This window comes from Metopolophium dirhodum, chromosome 1, assembly GCF_019925205.1.
Source record: "Metopolophium dirhodum isolate CAU chromosome 1, ASM1992520v1, whole genome shotgun sequence".
NCBI classification, from domain to species: domain Eukaryota; kingdom Metazoa; phylum Arthropoda; class Insecta; order Hemiptera; family Aphididae; genus Metopolophium; species Metopolophium dirhodum.
In genome coordinates this window covers 143647880-143665429 of record NC_083560.1, presented here as the reverse complement: position 1 = coordinate 143665429, position 17550 = coordinate 143647880, and the positions used below count along the sequence as shown (strand labels likewise).

Below are 17550 nucleotides of genomic sequence, written 5' to 3'. Positions count from 1 at the left end.
CCTACTTTCTACAATGGATAAGTACTTGTGTAAAATTGTGCAAATTTCATTTGCTCCTCTCTTGCCATTTTCTTCACCCCACACAAAACTATATCCATTTTTGGTTCCAGTTTCATAGAAAGTTTCATTGTACATTGCATATTTTCTGGAATAAAATAGTAGAATACTATTGCCATGGGGTGTGCTTAAAACTTTTTGTAAATCAAAGCTTGTGCAAATAAACGATGGGTCATTTCTAGATCTTTCTTGGTTTATTAAATGGACATCTTTAGAAAGTGTTGCATCACTTTTATGTTTTTCAAACTTTTTCTTTTGAACCTCCGACAAACTTTCTTCAGGTGTATTTTTAATTTTTTCACATACATTGCACTTGTCTTTTTTGGGTAGATGAAATCCAATATTAAATTTTTTTGTGAAAATTTCACGAAAAACTTTTTGTTTTACATGAAGTATCTTAGGACTTGCAGTTACACACTCAGTTTTGTAGGCCCGATAAACTGCAGAAATATTTTTATGTTCTGATGGTAAGTATTTTTTATTTGTGCTGTTTCTGCAGTAATGGGATGGAACCGCAGGCAATTTCTTAATAAAATCTTCAACACCTTTATTTATAACAACATTTGTTTTATTCAAAGGATTTTTTTTACCTCTTCCTTCTGTTTTGGCTGTAAATATGTTAGTTTTATGTAAATCTGTATACCTTAAATGAGTTTGAGAAATGTTCAGAGTTTTTAATAAAAACTGTTGGCAAACTTTTATTTGTTCTCCTTCCACAGGTAAAAAGTAAAATTTAGTGCATGATCTTCTGCTTGTACAATTATCTGTGTACCTCCTTTTTACAGTTTCAGTTTTCACAGAAGAAACTAAAAAATTTTTTTGTTGTTGATAATCTAACTTATAGTATGAATCAAATATTTCTTGTCGAATAGTTTCATCAATATTACCACATTTATTTTGGCATTTCATTGATTTACAAGGATTTGTCTGCATTAATTTATTACCTACCAAAACACCTTTCCTGTTTGTATAGGAATTGCCTGCTATTCTTGAATATGAATTCATTTTGCGTAGATTACTTTTTTTTGGCTTCCTCAGACCACCTTCTCCTACTACATCTAATACATCAACAATTTGGCATTCTATTGGTTCATTTTCTACACTAATTTCTATTTCCATGTTAGGTTCTTGTTCAATAAAAGATTCATTTTTATCTTGAAAAATATCAATACTGTTCACTTTTGTATTCAAATTCTGCCAATTAACATTATCTTCAACATTACATTGTACAATCTTAGATTCCACTACCTCATTTTCTTCAATCACTTCCATTGAAATATTAGTCTCTTGATTAGTAAAAGATTCATTAAAAATACCATTGCTATGATGTGGATCTCGGTTCTCCATTACAATATTATCATCAAAAATACTATGAACATCACAAATATCAGTTTTGGTTTCATAAATGGAATGCACTTTTATTTTGTCATCTGGGGGTATATCAATCACAATAACACTGTTATTATCATTGTTATTATTATTAACATTTTTAATACTTAAAAATGTATCCTGAGCTAACGAGTCATCTGATGCTTGTACAATAATAACTTCTGAATTTTCTAACCAATTTTTTACTTGCTCATCTTTGTATTTTTCGTTAAAGTTATTACGATTGACATTATTATTACTATGGCTATTGTTGCTATCATAATAATATCTTACTTGTCTATTGTTTTCATTTCCTGATGATGGAATTAAACTCAACATTTTGTTCACTCTGCTGCGGTGCATAGCCATATTGAGATGTGAATACTTAACTTGAACAACTAAAAAAGTAAAAACTAAGACTTAAACTAACTTACCGGTTTAAAGAAAAAGAATTATGATTTTTTTTTTTTGTTTACATAATTTTGACAAAGCAACTAAATGTGCAAACGCCAAACAATGTAAACGATTCCATGATTGTGAAAAACGCTCTTAACATCCTGTCAGTCGAAAAATGTATTGTTTTTGTAACTATGATTTCTCGATTTAATAAGAAATTTAATATTTCGTAGTACGTAATAATAATAGTATTATCATTTATCACTATTATCATCAAATGGGTATTATTGGTTGCAACGTATTGTAAAATAGGTAACTAAAACAATGATGGGGCGAGGGTTACATTATTTGACTGGGTTTGCTTGCAATTATTGTGGGATACGTTGTTGCTTACATCAATTGACTGGAGTTGCTTACAAATATTGTGGGATACGTTGTTGCTTACATCACTTAACCCAGTGGCGTAACTTCAAAATTTGGGCCCGGGAGCGAAATTTTCAACGGGCCCCCCCATCGTCCAGGTACCTATATATATTAAGAAGATCCGGGGGAGTGTATTCACCTTACTAAAATAATTAAAAAATTTTTTTTTAAATAAAAGATATTAATTTAATACTTCATATTATATACATACAAAAAAAATTAGTAAACAGTTATAGCAGTTGTAATAAATAACAATTAACTCAAAACTTAAAACATTCTTCTGGACTTCTTATTTGCCAAAGTAGAAATAATATCTGATGTATTAATTTCTTTCGCAATTTTCTTTTCTATTGATATTATTGCCAAACTTGACAGACGAATTTGAGACATCGTACTTCGAAGATAGTTTTTAATTATTTTGAGTTTAGAAAAACTTCTTTCTGCGGTGGCCACCGTCACTGGTATTGTCAAAAAAAGAAAACAAGCTGTACATAAATCTGGAAAACTTGCTGCTATTAAATAATTGTCTACAATTATAAATTTTGCCAAGTCATGTACAGAATTTAATTTTGAAATTTGATTTTCAAACGAACGTTTAAATTGAATAATTTGGTTGACCAAATCTATTGTTAAATCATGTTCATAATTGTTTACCAAAGAGGTAGTTAAATGTTTAAGTTCATTTTCATTCATTGAACATATATTAATTGGTAATATTGAAGAAAAAAGTTTTATTACTTGGTTCATACCATTAAAACGGTGTTCGAGTTGTTTGATAATTATGTCCAGAGTACGATAATAAATTTGTGTTTTAAAATATTGTTCAGCATCATGGAGACGTTCATCGTTACTTAATTCATCAAAATATTTAGTTGTTTTTGTTTTTCTTATTTTAGTGAACGTTGACTCAACTCCCCACGAAATTGCTATTTGTTTAGCTTCCTCAAACACTTCTTCAAATTTATTACGCATTTCTTTTATTTTATTTAAGGCTGTTTGAAGCAGTTCAAAAGCTTTAAGTAAGTCTATATCCGATTTTTGTAGCAATAGTGATACAATTTGTAATGAGTTGAGAATTTTGGATTCGATGACAATTATTAAAATTACATCAAACTTTTGAAAATAGTTTTGAAGACCTGAGGCTTTACTTTTTTCATCTTTATTTCTACCCATAAGTGAAATATATGCTAAAAGTTTTAAAATATCTACGTAAAGCAAACTAAGCGCTTTTAAACAATCATTTCGTGAAGACCATCGAGTAGTACATAGTCTTTTGAGTGAAACAGACACAGAACTCACTGATTTTAAGTGTGCCCACCTTTTAATACTATTTGCAAAATATGAATAAAGGCATTCAAGTTTTTCATAAAAATTTTAAATTTCAGTAATATTTTTAACCGAGTCATTAATTACAAGATTTAAATTGTGAGCAGCGCAATGCACGTATAATGCAAGTGGCTGAGTGTGTTTGATACGTGCTTGTAATCCACTATAAACACCACTCATGTTAGCAGCTCCATCAAATCCAATCCCTCTTAACGCGGGATGGTTGATGTCCTCGGTGCCGGTACTGGTCTCTCCATCAGTGGGTGGGGAGGCAGTCTCGCCGGTGCCCGACTTGTTGTTGTTGGTGGCGCCGGTCGAGTTCGGGTCGCCGGTCGTGCTGCGGCTACCGGTCGTGCCGTGGCCGTCGGTCGAGTCACCCGCCTGGGGCTGCGCGACCTATTGAGCCGCATTGCGGTTGCGGGTTCGCCGCTCGTCGCCCTTTGGAAGACGACGGTCCGGTCCTCCCACCCACGCGTGTAGGCGGCCCACAGTACCGGGTCCCGCTGTAACTGCGCCGTGGTCATCTGGCGGACCCGTGCCGCTGTGGTGGTGTTGGTGCCCTCCTCCATGCTGACTGACCTCAGCAGCTGCTGGCTACGTTCCAGCAGTTCCGCCGCTTGTTGGAGGGTGCTGGATGTGGCTGGTGGTTGACGCTCCATTGGTGCTATTCCGACTGAAATGATGTACACCAAATGCTATTGTGGATTTATGGTTGGGGTGGGGGTTGGGTGGGGGTGTTTTGGGCACTGCGGTGTTTGCGCGTTTTAGGCAGGACACGTGGATCTTGCGTGTTGGCTGTTGGTCTGTGGTGAACACACCTTTGCCTACGCGTTTGTGTAGCTTTACCGGTCCCCACCATTTCGGTGCGAAGCCGGCGTGAAATTTTTTGTGCGCGTTTGACAGGTGGTGTGCCTTGTAGTACACCGTGTCACCTGTTTTGTACTTTGTGTCCGTCGGCCCACCTGTTACCGGTGGTGCGGTCAGTACATCGTTTTCGCGACTCACCCTAGCCATGTTTATTTGTTCGATCGGGTTGTCCGCTGTCCGCGACAGTATCCAGTCCCCCGGCCTTTTGCCCTCTCTCCCGAGGACGAGTACCGATGGTGGATATCCTGTCCGGTCGTTACGCCTGTTCCTGATCGAAAAAAGAATGGGGGCTAGCTTGGTGTCACAGGTGTTGTGGTTGCCGTCGATGAGTAGCGCGCGTAGACCTTTTTTTAATTCCTGGTTACGGCGTTCGACTGGGTTGGCCCTCGGGTGATATACCGGAGTTGTCCAGCCCTCGGCCCCCCACTGTTCGATCGCTTTACGCATATCGTTTGCTACGAACTGTGGGCCGTTATCGCTTAAGCACACACGGGGGTATCCGAAACGTGAAAAGAATTCTCGTTCAAGCGTTTCGGTTATTGTTTTTGTAGTGGCTGTTCCGAGGGGGTATGCCTCGGTCCATCTACTAAACAGATCCGTGGCGACCAGTATGTATTGTTTTCCCCTACTCGTACGCGGGTAGGGGCCCATGAGGTCTATGCTAACCACCTCCCAGGGGTGTCGGGGTATTCTGGTGGTCGCGGGGTCATCTGCGCGCGTGTTCAGTGGTTTGGTACACGCGCATATGTGACACGACTTGACGTACAGTCGGATGTCGTTTTTTTGTCCTTTCCAAAAAAAACCGTTGTTTTACCGCTCTGTACGTTTCTTTCCAGCCCGGGTGGTTTGCGAGTACGTGATCGTGGTATGTCCAGATTACGTTCTGCGTCTTGTCCTTTGGGATGACTACGGGTGTGTGTTCGCCCAAATTTATCCGCAGAAGATCGTCGGTAAAAATGTATTTATTTTTTTTATCCGTGGTACTTCCGGTATTGTGCGCTGGGTCGTCCGTTGTCATGTTGCGCGCTGTGTCTCGTGTATTGGGGTCATTGGCTTGCCATGTCACGAGCATAGCGTGTGTGATTGTGGGGCCACTAGTGGTGTTAGCCGGGTCCGTCGTGGCGAACAGATTGTCGGCCGGTGAGCTAGTAGCAGTGGTGAGTGGTGAGGTGGGTACTCCTACTAGTCGTTCCTCGAGGTGTTCCTCGTCTACCGGTGGCCCGGTGGTTGGGTTGCGGGATAGCATGTCCGGCGCCTCGTTCTGTACGCCGGGCACATGTGTGGTTTTGTAGTCCAGGTTAGCCAGCTGTAGTGCCCACCTGGTTAACTTGGAATTTGTGTTTTTGGCTCGGTGGAGCCATGTGAGTGCCGAGTTGTCGGTGAATAGGTCAAAGCGGCGGGCCTCTAGGTATGGTCTAAACTTGTCGGTTGCCCAGATTATCGCGAGGCACTCGCGTTCTACCGCGGCGTACCTTGTTTGCGTATCACTAAACTTTTTGCTTGCGTAGGCGATTATCCGCCTTTCGTCCGGGCTGTCACCCCGTTGGAAAAGGACGGCACCTGCTCCTATTTCGCTAGCATCGGTTTGTAGGCAAAACGGTTTTCCGTAATCTGGCGTCGACAGTTTTGGCGAATCGTACAGGGCGCGTTTTATTTTGGTAAATGCGGCCTGTTCGGTTTCGGTCCACGACCATTTGGTCCCCTGTTTGAGTCTATTCGTTAGGGGTGCTATGGTGTCCACGTAGTTGTCGACAAACTGGCTGTACCAGTTGCAAACGCCCAGGAACTTCCGTAGGTCCCTCAGTTTGGTTGATGGGGGGTAGTTTATGATGCCCTCTAGTTTCTCCAGTTGTTTATCTATTCCTTCGGAGGTGACTAGGTTTCCGAGAAATGAAATTTCGGTGGCTCCGAATTTGCACTTTTCGGGGTTGCATGTGAGCCCGTGTCTCTGTAGACGTTCTAGAACTTTGTCCAAGTGGCACTGGTGTTCGTCCACAGTGTTCGAAAACACCACTATATCGTCTAGGTATACGCGGACGAACTCGTCCAGGTACCCCCTCAGGACTTCGTCCATTAATCGCACGAAGGTCATGGGGCTGTTTTTGAGGCCGAAGGGGAGGACTCGGAATTGGTATAGGCCCCGACGCGTCCGGAATGCCGTGTATTTTCGCGCGTTTTGGTTAAGTGGGACCTGCCAGTAACCCGACTTAAGGTCCAGGACGCTGAATACTTATGCGCCTCTCATCTGACGTATCAGCGTATTGAGGTCGGGCATTGGGTAAGCGTCAGACTCAGTGATATCATTGAGCCGCCTATAATCAATGCATAGTCGGGGTGAGCCGTCTTTCTTTTTTGCTAGAACGATGGGTGCGGCCCACGGGGATGTGCTCTGTTCTACCAGTCCCTGCTCTTCCATGTCCCGTATCATGGTGTCGATTGTGGCCTGTTTTACCGGTGGGTAGGGATATGGTTTGAGTGCTATGGGTGTTTGGTTTTTGAGGAGGATGTCGTGTTCAATTAACCTGGTGCGTCCTACCCTACCGTTGAATACGTCCGGATAGTTGCGTACTACTTCGGCGAGTTTCGCGCGTGTGTGGTGGTCACCGTTTATTGTTAATTTGTCGACATCTAGTGCTGGGGTTGGGGTGGGTGTCCGCCCTTTCCAGCACGCTGTTGTTCTCCTATCCGAACCTAAATGGATAGTGCTCGTTGTGTAGTCCCAGGTGACTTCGTTTTGTACGAGAAAGTCGTGACCTAGGAGCATGTCGCAGTACAAATTTTCCAGAATGGCTGCGTTGAAGGTGACCGTGAGGTCTCCGATTCTGGCTACGAATGTGGAGGTACCACTTGTCTTGGTGGTATGTCCGTCCGCCATTCGTACCTGAGTTGGTTGTCCGTGTGGGGGTGTGCCATATTTATGTGCTATGTTCGGGCTTACATACGATTTTTGTGCTTGTGAGTCGAGTAGAGCTGTTACGGGGCCTGACCTAAATTCGAGTTCGACCGCGGGGGTCGGAATTTTGTCGGGGCATACACGTTTAGCGTTATTCGACGGTGGTTGTGATGCATAGCTGGGTAACTGGTTCTTAACCGCGTTATCGGTACTATGGGGAGCGGTTTGCACCGCCATTACCAGAGCATCCGTTTCGGTTACCTCTGTGCTATGGGTGTGTACCGTATGAGTACGTGTTAATTCCGTAGTAGGGGTCGTTGTGTGTGGTGATGATGACCTGCTACTTAACGGAATTTTAATGTTTTTGATGGGTGATATATCTGATGACGCCGAGTTTATCGATGCGCGTTTGATAGTTATATCCCCGTCTGTATTGCTGGTCTCTGCAATCGTATATGCGTGCGGTATTCGTTGCGCGTTAGACCGGCTATCGTACCGACTAGCTGTGTTTCAGATAGCCCGGTATTGACGCGGCGCGCGAGTTGGTTTTTTTGTGTCACGAACTCCGTAAGCGATTGCGTTTGTGTTTGTCGGACGGATACTATCTCGGCCCGCAGTCGTGATTGTATTTCCACGTTGTCGAATTTTTCTAAAAATTCGGCGCGGAACTCATCCCAGGTGAGGTCCAGTAGTCTGATGGTGTTCCACCATGTACTGGCTGCACCCTTCAGCTGCTGCGTGACAATATTAGTCCAGGCCGACCTATCTATACGCGTTTGGTACAATATCGATTCCGCTTTGTGTATAAATCGTACCGGGTCCTCAGGCGTTGTTCCGAGGAACTCCGGCAGCGAATGTTTCGCTGCACATACGTCGTCGTATGGTACCAGCGTCGATTGTTGTGACGCATAGGTGTGTGTGGAGGAGGGGGCATTGTATAAATTTGGCGTGTCATCGAACCGTACCGAACGTTCGGCGTGTTGGTTACCCGCGGACGGCGGTTCGCGTGCCGCGGAGTACCTCGTACCGTATTCCGTGTTGTTCGATGACACATTGTGGTGGGGGCGGGTCGGTGCTGTCCCTTCCGGTTGGTGTTCCGGTGCTTGGCGTGCCATACCCATTTCAAGGCGTCGCATTGTCTCTGCAATGCGGCGTTGGTCGTCGCCAAAGCGGGCCATGCAGTCCTCGAGCATGGTCAGTCGCGATTCCAGACTGTGCCCATGCGCCGAGTTTTCCGCCGCTTGCCGTACCTCCTTAATTATGGACCGACTCGCTTGAATCATGTCCATAGCCTGTTGGTGTGTGGGTGTGTGTGGTTTATTGGTGGGGGTGTTCGGTGGCTGGGCGGGTGATGATTCGACCGGTTGGTTTTCCCTTTGTCCGGCGTCAAGCATCTGACCTGTTGTCAGGTTGTTTCCAGTATGTCCGGCGGGTTCCATAGGCAGAAACCGGACTTCATTGGCCTGTAGGTTCAGGTCCGTGAAGTGTTGTATCAACCGGATTTCAAGATCATCCTTCGCGCCCGTATCCGACAACTCGCGCTGCCTGCATTCGTAGCGCAACTCCGCGGCGGTCAACTCATTAATATATTTTCCCGACATGACGTCCGGTTGTTTTTCCGGTGTTGTTTACGGGAAAATATAAAATGTGGCTGTTGTCGGTGGAACGGTCGTCGCGTTCCTTCGATCAGCTGTGTTGACCGTTTATCGGTGTTTATTTGCGTACGGGATGTAGGTCAGTGGGTTGTTATTGTTTTGTTATTGCGCTTGCCGGGCGATCACAGTAACCGGTTATCGCAGAGTGTTGTCACGGCTGCGCGTGTGTGCGTTATCCGGCCCACTACTGCGATTAGGGAAGACGGCGGCTGTCGCTTTGGGCGGCGGCGACGGCAGTCCGATTATGTGGTATTTCTGTCCCAGGTAATCGCGTGTTGACGTTATCGGTGGTGGTGCTGGGCGGTGGTGGTGTGACCCTCTCGCGCTCTTGCATTCCTACCTACCTACGTCGTGTGTGTGTGGACTTTGGAGCGTTGCGCGCGGTGTAGTCGGTGCGTCCGTAAATCGGGCGGCGTGGCTGGTCGTTACGTCCTTATGTAATATATTACGTAACGCCGGTTTTTCCGTTTTCGCCAGCTAACCACGTTTTTGTCGGATCGCGTCGGGGACTTTTTTCCAAGTCGCGCAACGGGAAGGGTATATGATGGTGGTAGTAAGGGGTAAGTTAATAAGTTCTCACTTACCGGTGATTCCTGTACGTGGAGCCAGTTGTCGCGGTCCTGTGAGGAGTCGCGAGGATGTGGTGGTGTGGGGTCTTTTGACCACGTGAACAAAAAAAAACACAAAAACAATAAATAACGAAACGACGGGTGTTGTTTATTTTTGTAGCATTTGTATATGAGCAAAAAAAAACTTAAAAAAAAAACAGAAAAGAAAAGAACAACAGAGATCGGTGGTGCAACGAACTCGGCCGCGGGTTGAACCTCTTTTCTCGGTCGTCGAAAAACTAGTGACATTGCAATCCGGTTCACTCAACGGCCGGCCGACGGTTCACAGCGCGGGTGTCGCGCGCCGGCGTCGTCCATCGTCGATTGGCGGTTTGTTTGAGAAGCGTTGCGCGGCTTTCCGCGTAAAAGGCTATTTGAATTCAAACAGCTATTACGCGGGACCGCGTCACGATAAAGAACATAAAACTGAATACGCGTAAACGAACGATAACGAACAATAACGGCTACACGAAAATAAAATCGAAATATACGCGATTGTCATCGACTGACCGACCGACTACTACAAACTTTACGAACAAACTAACAAATAAAGATTTCAAATAATATCAAAACGATAAACGGATAACGTAATCGTAATGATTAATGACAGACGGTCGATTGATAGCCGGTCTATTAATAAATATATGTTAGGAATAAAACCCAACTTTTAACAGTAATGATAAAACTTTAAACCTCAAATTGTTTTTTCTGTAGTATCATACTCATGAACATGACGTAAAACGTTAATATAATAATGTTCATACCCATATCGCCTACCGCAGCGAAAAAGGTCGTATCTAACAATTTTGAATTAATAAAAAAAATGATTTGTTCAATACTATATTATAATAGAAAAATATAGGTAGTTTTAAATTTTTATTAATAATTAATAGAACATTTTTTTTTATTTCTTTGGGCCCCTATACGAACGGGCCCGGGTGCGACTGCGCCCTCTGATCCCTCTTAGTTACGCCACTGACTTAACCATTTGTTACTATTGTGGGTTACACTAATCTTAAATGAGTAAAACCTGAATTTTGCATTGAAAAAAATGATTTTAGGCTTACATGACTTGGAAAAAAACGTGTATTTACATGTGTTTTATCATTTTCAGTTAAAACCTCAATTTTGATAAAATTGTGGGTTACATTACTTGGCCTTTCCACCATCGATATATTTACTAAAGGATATACACCAAATTGGACAACGGAAATATTTACAGTTTCAAAGTTTTACCGACAAATCCAGTAACTTATCAACTAAAGGATGAATCAGGCAGTATAATTTTAGGTGGTTTTTATGAACAGGAAATTAAATTAACTGATTTTCCAAACACCTTTCTCATTGAACGTATTGTAAAAAAAGTTGGGAATAAAATGTTTGTTAAATGGTTAGGTTTTGATTCAAGTCAAAATTCATGGATAACATCATCAGATATTTTAAAATAATGTTTTTTTTATGTATAATATTTATTTATTTATTTATTTATTTTTTAATAAAATAAAATATCAGTTTATTTTATTAAGTCGAATTAATTATTACCACTCAACGCTATGGTTATAATTCTTAAAATAATATTAAATGTCTGATTATAACATAGTATATTGGAAGTGCGTCGTAACATTACTCAACGCTTTGGGTATAATTCTTGGGACATAGAAAAAATATAAAATGGAAAAAAACAGTAAAAAATAATATACTATGTTTTATGTTTCACAGAATGAACATTTTAGCGAATCAATTGATATGAGACCGTCTTTTTCAAAAACAAAACCTGGATCAAAACGTTCTGCAGAAAAAACAAGTGTTAAAAAACCTATAAAAAAGAAGCAGAATAAAATGGTAATAAAAATAATATTTTTTCCTAATGATAGCATAAATAATTTAATTTTTTTATAGAATGCGTCATACAGAGATAATATCAGCGAACGCTTGAGATCAGAAGATTTTGATGTTGAAGTATTTAATTCGCTAACATTCAGACAAGGAGATGGCGTTGTGACAATAAAGACGCCTTTTGAAGAAAAAGGAAAGGATCTTTGGGTGCTAAGTCATTATAAGGTTACTAACATCGAGAATGTACCAGTAAAGGACAGGTAAATACATTGGTTTAAATTTAAAAACTATTGCTGAATCTGTTTTTTTTTTTACTGATTTTATTTACTTCTTTTGTTGTTAAATAAAATAATTTGTTGTAATAGATGGAAGTTCAGTGAAGCTACTTTTAGATTGTACACGACCGACGAATCAAAAGATCAAACACTTCATACTGGTCTTAATGAGACAATGCAAATTATATTTGATAAATTACTAACCGATCCAAAGCGTTAAACTATTAAAAGCAAGACGGTTGTTTGATTATTATACGGAAAAATGAGTTTCATTTAATAAAACAAAATATTATTATACATGTATGTTTTTATTTGTTCAATACTCAAAGGTCTTGGAAAACATAAACCTATAAACTATATAGTATGTCTGAGAAAAAAATTTCTAATTGAAACATTGCTATCAATTCTGTACTATCAAAATTTAATCTACTTATTTACTGAAAACATAAAATTTGAAACTAAAACGCATTAAAACTATTCTTTATGATTAAAGGTGACATGTAATTTAAGAAAAAAAAAGCAAGTTTATAATTGAATAAAAAAGTTTTTATTTTTTAAATAAATAATTATTAAACATATTTATATATTTTATATTATTAGATCTTGTAAAATCATATCGGACAATGTGTTAAAATGAAATTGTAATATTTCATATAAAAATGATGTGTCATCGTTCTGTAAATGATTATAATAATTAAAATCATAGTTTTGAATATATTGGTTGGTAAATTCGTTCCTTTGGCAAGTGGATGGCAGACCACGGACATCATTTTTAATTAGGTCATATGCAGTGTTGAAAGTAATTTGATAATTTGCTAAACGTTTTTGCTTGTCTACCACATACAAATCAATCAAATTCTGTAATTGACGAAGCCGGTACAAATCTACGTGTGTCAAGGTAATATATTCCTCGTTTAGATGTAGGGTAATTGAACTCTGTTTGACATTAATTGAATATGAAAAGGAATCGGTAATCTTTACACGCCTCACCCTGGTATTTAGGTTATTAATAATTGAATTGTAATTAGATTCAGACATCAGTGTGAACCATTCTTCTAAACTTAATGTACTAATTTTCTTTGAAAGTTTACATTCTAATAATAAAATAATTGAAATCTGCTTATTAATTAGTAATCCAACTGTAATACTTTTCTTGTTAAAAGCTCGGATGTCGAATGTAGACTTACAGACAATTATTGGTGGACTCATAATGAAGTTTTTTTGCTAAATTTTTTAAAAAAGTACACAATAAAAAGTAGGATATAACTGTAACGAGCTGTGACTACGTATATAATAATAATAATGATATATTCAATAATAGACATAAATGCTGCAGGGAGCACGTAACCCCGGGCGGCATACATCGATAAAACTAATAGTAGTAATATCAGTAATCCCGGAAAGCCTAATAGTAATAACATCAACGGTACCGCACAACACGTGATAAGTATATGCACGCATTATCCGTATTCTAGGAAAAACGAATATTATAATAAGCGTAAAAGATCAGGACAAGTGTCCATCAGACGAGCACCAGCAGAGAAACCACCAAGTCAATTATTAAGTCACATCTCGTTTACCAAGTTATTAGTTAATTATTTTGGACTTAGAATATTTACGTTTAAATTACAAATAAATCTACATAACTCATACAGTCAACTTGTTAATTTATTTCAAAACACTTCCATTATTTGAGCTGAAGTAGTTGGTTCGTTACATAACTGTTAGGAGTTATACATTAGACTGTTAGTTTTTTCCTTTGCAGTCATATGATATACTAAAAACTCGGATAAAAAAAAAAATTCAAAAAATGTGAACGTACAGTTAGCCAATTAGTGCATACTAGAGAGGGAATTTACATATACTTACTAACCTGATACCTGAAAAACATTTTAAATTATTATATACGAACTAACCCGCTAGGCTATACGTCCACGAGATATTAAATCGAATAATAAAACATTTAAGATAAAACATTCAATTTTTTTTTTATTTTTTTTTTTTTATTCAATACAGCAAATATTATAAACAGTATATTATATAAAAAAAACATGATTTAACAAATGGTGTCGTACGAACCGGTTTCACAATTACAAATAACTTCGGTTTTACAATATTTACATAAGACTTTTTGAACAAACTGATTACCTTTCATTAATAATACATATAAACATTTTGGTGAGAATCGGGTATGTTCTATAAAACAATTATCATCGATTTCAAAACTATGTAGAATTACTCCACACCAATGACATTGAACTGCGTCATCGAGATTGATATAGCAAAATCCAAATTCTGAGAGCTTATATTTATTCTGGCCGGTATTTGAAGGAAAACTTTTAAAAGATCGTAACCTAGATACAAATGCAGAGAATTCTGGATACGCTGGCGTTGAATTGAATCGTATTTGATCGCCCAATGACTGGACATCGTTTGCGCATTTTTGAAAATTCATTTTTGAAGAAATTAAATAACTTATACAATTTAATAAAACTTTGAGAAAATAAAGAAAAATGAGACACGACTTGAGTGAACGATGGATCATTAGTAACTGAATATGAAAAAAATAATCAGCAATCAGCTTATAACTTAAAATTATTGTAAATAATAAATAATGTTTTTATCATTATTAAAAAAAATCAGTGTAACCTTTATAAAATTTACTAACAATCAGTGCGAAATGTGTTACACGGTAAATCTGAGTGCTCCAAGGGGGACATTCCATTTTTACCGTGGAAAAGCTGGCTGTGAACATACAAATATATACTACTGATATGTCACAATCATATGATATGATTTTTTTCTATTATCAGTAGATAGTGCAATCTGAACCTTATCATGTGTTGAATTTCCACAGCTCAACAAACTTTATGTGGAAATCGCAGATCAAAGTAAGTACAGTGCTTGGAATAAGTTTTTTAAGTTACTTAAACATATTTTGAACTCGAAAATATTTCTTTCGTTCAAATATAATAGATATTTATATTATTTTTAAAAATCTTTTTTTTTTTTTATTTTTACAAGAAATTTACAATCTGTACTTACTAGAACAATAAGCAAATGTGCATAGGGTATTTACATATGAATTTTTTGATGGAAGAAACCACCCATTGGTGATACTACCTATTTTGTGTTTTTAGTTTTAAGTTAAGCTAATTTTAATTATTAGACAGAAGGTCTCGACACCATCTTCGCTTAAGCCGTCTAGGCGGATTACCTGGAATGGACAAGGTAGATAGTTTTTTAATTAGAGGATTAGGATGAAGAGGTAGTTTGGTGTGAAATCTTTTATAGTAGCATTTAGCTTCGTCAAGTACTGTTGTTATTCTTAGATCATTATGAAGCGTAAGATTGGATACAAAGGGAGGGGCATTTGTGATTTTTCTTAGGGCAATGTTTTGAAAAGCTTGAATTTTTTGAATATTTGATTTTTTTGCACTTCCCCAGAGCTGGAGCCCGTAGGTCCAGATGGGTTTTAGAAGAGCTTTATATATTATTAATTTTATATTTAGGTTAGTGTGTGTGTTTCTGTGTAGCAATGAGCTTAGAGTGCGTAATCGAATGTTTAATTGTAACCTTTTTGATTTTATGTGTGGAGCCCATGTAAGTCGACGGTCCAATATAAGTCCTAGATATTTTACTGTTTGGGAATGGGGAATATGGATTCCATAGAGATTGACATTTGGACATGGAGCCTGTTTTAGAGTGAATGTCGTGTGAAAGGATTTATCTTGGTTTACTTTGACTCTCCAATTAGTGTACCATTTTTCCATAAGATGTAGGTGATTTTGTAGGTTTCTAGAGGCTATCAGAGGGTCTGCATTGATGGAAATTATTGCCTTATCATCTGCATATTCTGCAGTTAACGTGTGAGGTGTCGTAGGTTGATCTGATGCGTAAATGTTATATAGTATCGGGGAAAGTATGCCTCCTTGAGGGACACCTGCATTTATAGGGGCTATGCTTGAGACAGAGGAGCCATAGCATACTCGGAAGTTGCGGTTGGTTAAGTATGATTTAATGAGAAGGTAGTAGGAAGGGTGTAAGAATTGTTTGAGTTTGAATAGTAGGCCATGATGCCAAACTTTGTCGAACGCTTGTGAAACATCCAGAAAGACACAGGTGCAATACAATTTTTTCTCAAGGGAGAAAGAAATTGCGTCAACTATCCTGTGAGCTTGATGGATTGTAGAATGTGATTGGCGGAAGCCAAATTGATGATCTGGAAGAATTTTATTTTCATTGATGCTAGGTAAGATTCTTTTGAGAATTAATTTCTCAAGAATTTTTGCAAAAAACGGAAGTAGGCTTATAGGTCTATAAGACGTTGCTAGATCTGGGGGTTTATTGGGTTTTGGAAAGAGAATAATAGATGAGAATTTCCAAACAGTTGGGAAATAGGAAAGTCTTAGTATAGCATTAAAAATATGAGTGAGGTGAATGATAGCTTTTTTTGGGAGATACTTAGCGACTTCAGCAGTGATTAGGTCATAGCCCGGTGATTTTCGATTGGGATATTTTTGAATTATGTACTTGACATCATTTGGTGAGAAGTGTTTTACAGGGGTAGAGAGGGGAAGGGGAGTATCTAGAAACTGGTTTACTGTGTTTATATTGTCATAGTTAATTATGTTTTCATGGGGCTGAAACGTGTTATGCAGATGGGTCTTGAATAATTCTGCTTTTTCTGAGTCTTTAGAAGCATAAGTGCCGTTGTCTTTTTTGATGGGAATATTCGAAGATTTATATTTAAGAGCTTGTTTGGTAGCTTTCCAAAGACTTCCGTCTTTATTTGATAGATTTGAAGAAATTATTCGATGAAGCCTCCAATCAGCATACCTTATGTGGTCGTATGCCTTGCAAGTGGCATTTCAACCCACCGGGATCGCCACATTTTGGCGGGATATGGGAGGCTGCCGTCAAAAGCGCAAAAACCCATTTGAAGAAAGTGATCGGTGCTCAAGTATACACGACCGAGGAATTTACAACTCTCATAACGCGGATCGAAGGCGTCTTGAATTCTCGACCGGTGCTACCGCTCTCCAGTGATCCAAACGACTTAGGCGTGTTGACCCCAAGTCATTTTCTAATCGGGCAACCGTTATTAGCACTTCCAGAGAAGGATATAGTCGATACTCCAACTAACTGTTTGAGTCGTTGGCAATTACTCTGCCAAGCTCAACAGTCGTTTTGGGGTCGTTGGAGCAATGAGTATCTGCACACCCTACAAGGAAGGCAAAAGTGGTTTAAGCAGACACAAAATCTGTCTGTTGGCGACCTTGTAGTCATCAACACACCGTCACGACCGCCCATGGCGTGGCAGATCGGTCGAATCATCCAGGTCCATCCAGGTGTAGATAACATTGTGCGTGTAGCGACTGTCAAAACGCAAGACGCTATCCTCAAACGTTCTGTTGTCAAATTGGTAAGACTTCCAGTGGATCCAAGACCTTAAGATGGGCTCCCATATTACCGATATCCTCAATATTGTTGTTGTTGTTTTCATTTTCCTTATGCATTGTCATAATTATTATCTTACATTATTATGTTTTTTTTTTTGTGAGTGGTACGTTCTGATCGAGTATTTTATACCTTTTGAAAGCACCCTTTCAAAACGGGGGAGGATGTTCGGGCCAGACAGCACTAGAGCGCGCCCGGCCTCTCAGACTATGGCTCCTACCGCGCATGCGTTGCTATCACCGCTATGTTCATCGCCGTCCTCGCGTACGCTCGGTGCCCGGACAGAAACGTGTTGTTGATTGTTGACCGTTGACCGTTTCCGTGATCGAATTTTTGAATTGGTTCCGTGTTCGCATCGTAAACTACAGTGCGCGTCCTGTTAACCG

General features: G+C 39.4%; 2 protein-coding genes across 2 annotated transcripts; both read left to right on the top strand.

Moving 5' to 3' along the window:
* Positions 1–11318: 11318 nt before the first annotated feature.
* Positions 11319–11924, top strand: LOC132937508 (uncharacterized). Its single transcript, XM_061004328.1, has 3 exons — positions 11319–11435; positions 11493–11689; positions 11795–11924. Exons 1-3 carry the CDS (start codon positions 11340–11342, stop codon positions 11922–11924), a joined length of 423 nt encoding a protein of 140 aa, XP_060860311.1. The 5' UTR covers positions 11319–11339.
* Positions 11925–16556: 4632 nt separating this feature from the next.
* LOC132933028 (uncharacterized) lies at positions 16557–17159 on the top strand. Its single transcript, XM_060999365.1, has one exon. It carries the CDS (start codon positions 16557–16559, stop codon positions 17157–17159), a length of 603 nt encoding a protein of 200 aa, XP_060855348.1.
* The last annotated feature ends 391 nt before the right edge of the window (positions 17160–17550 follow it).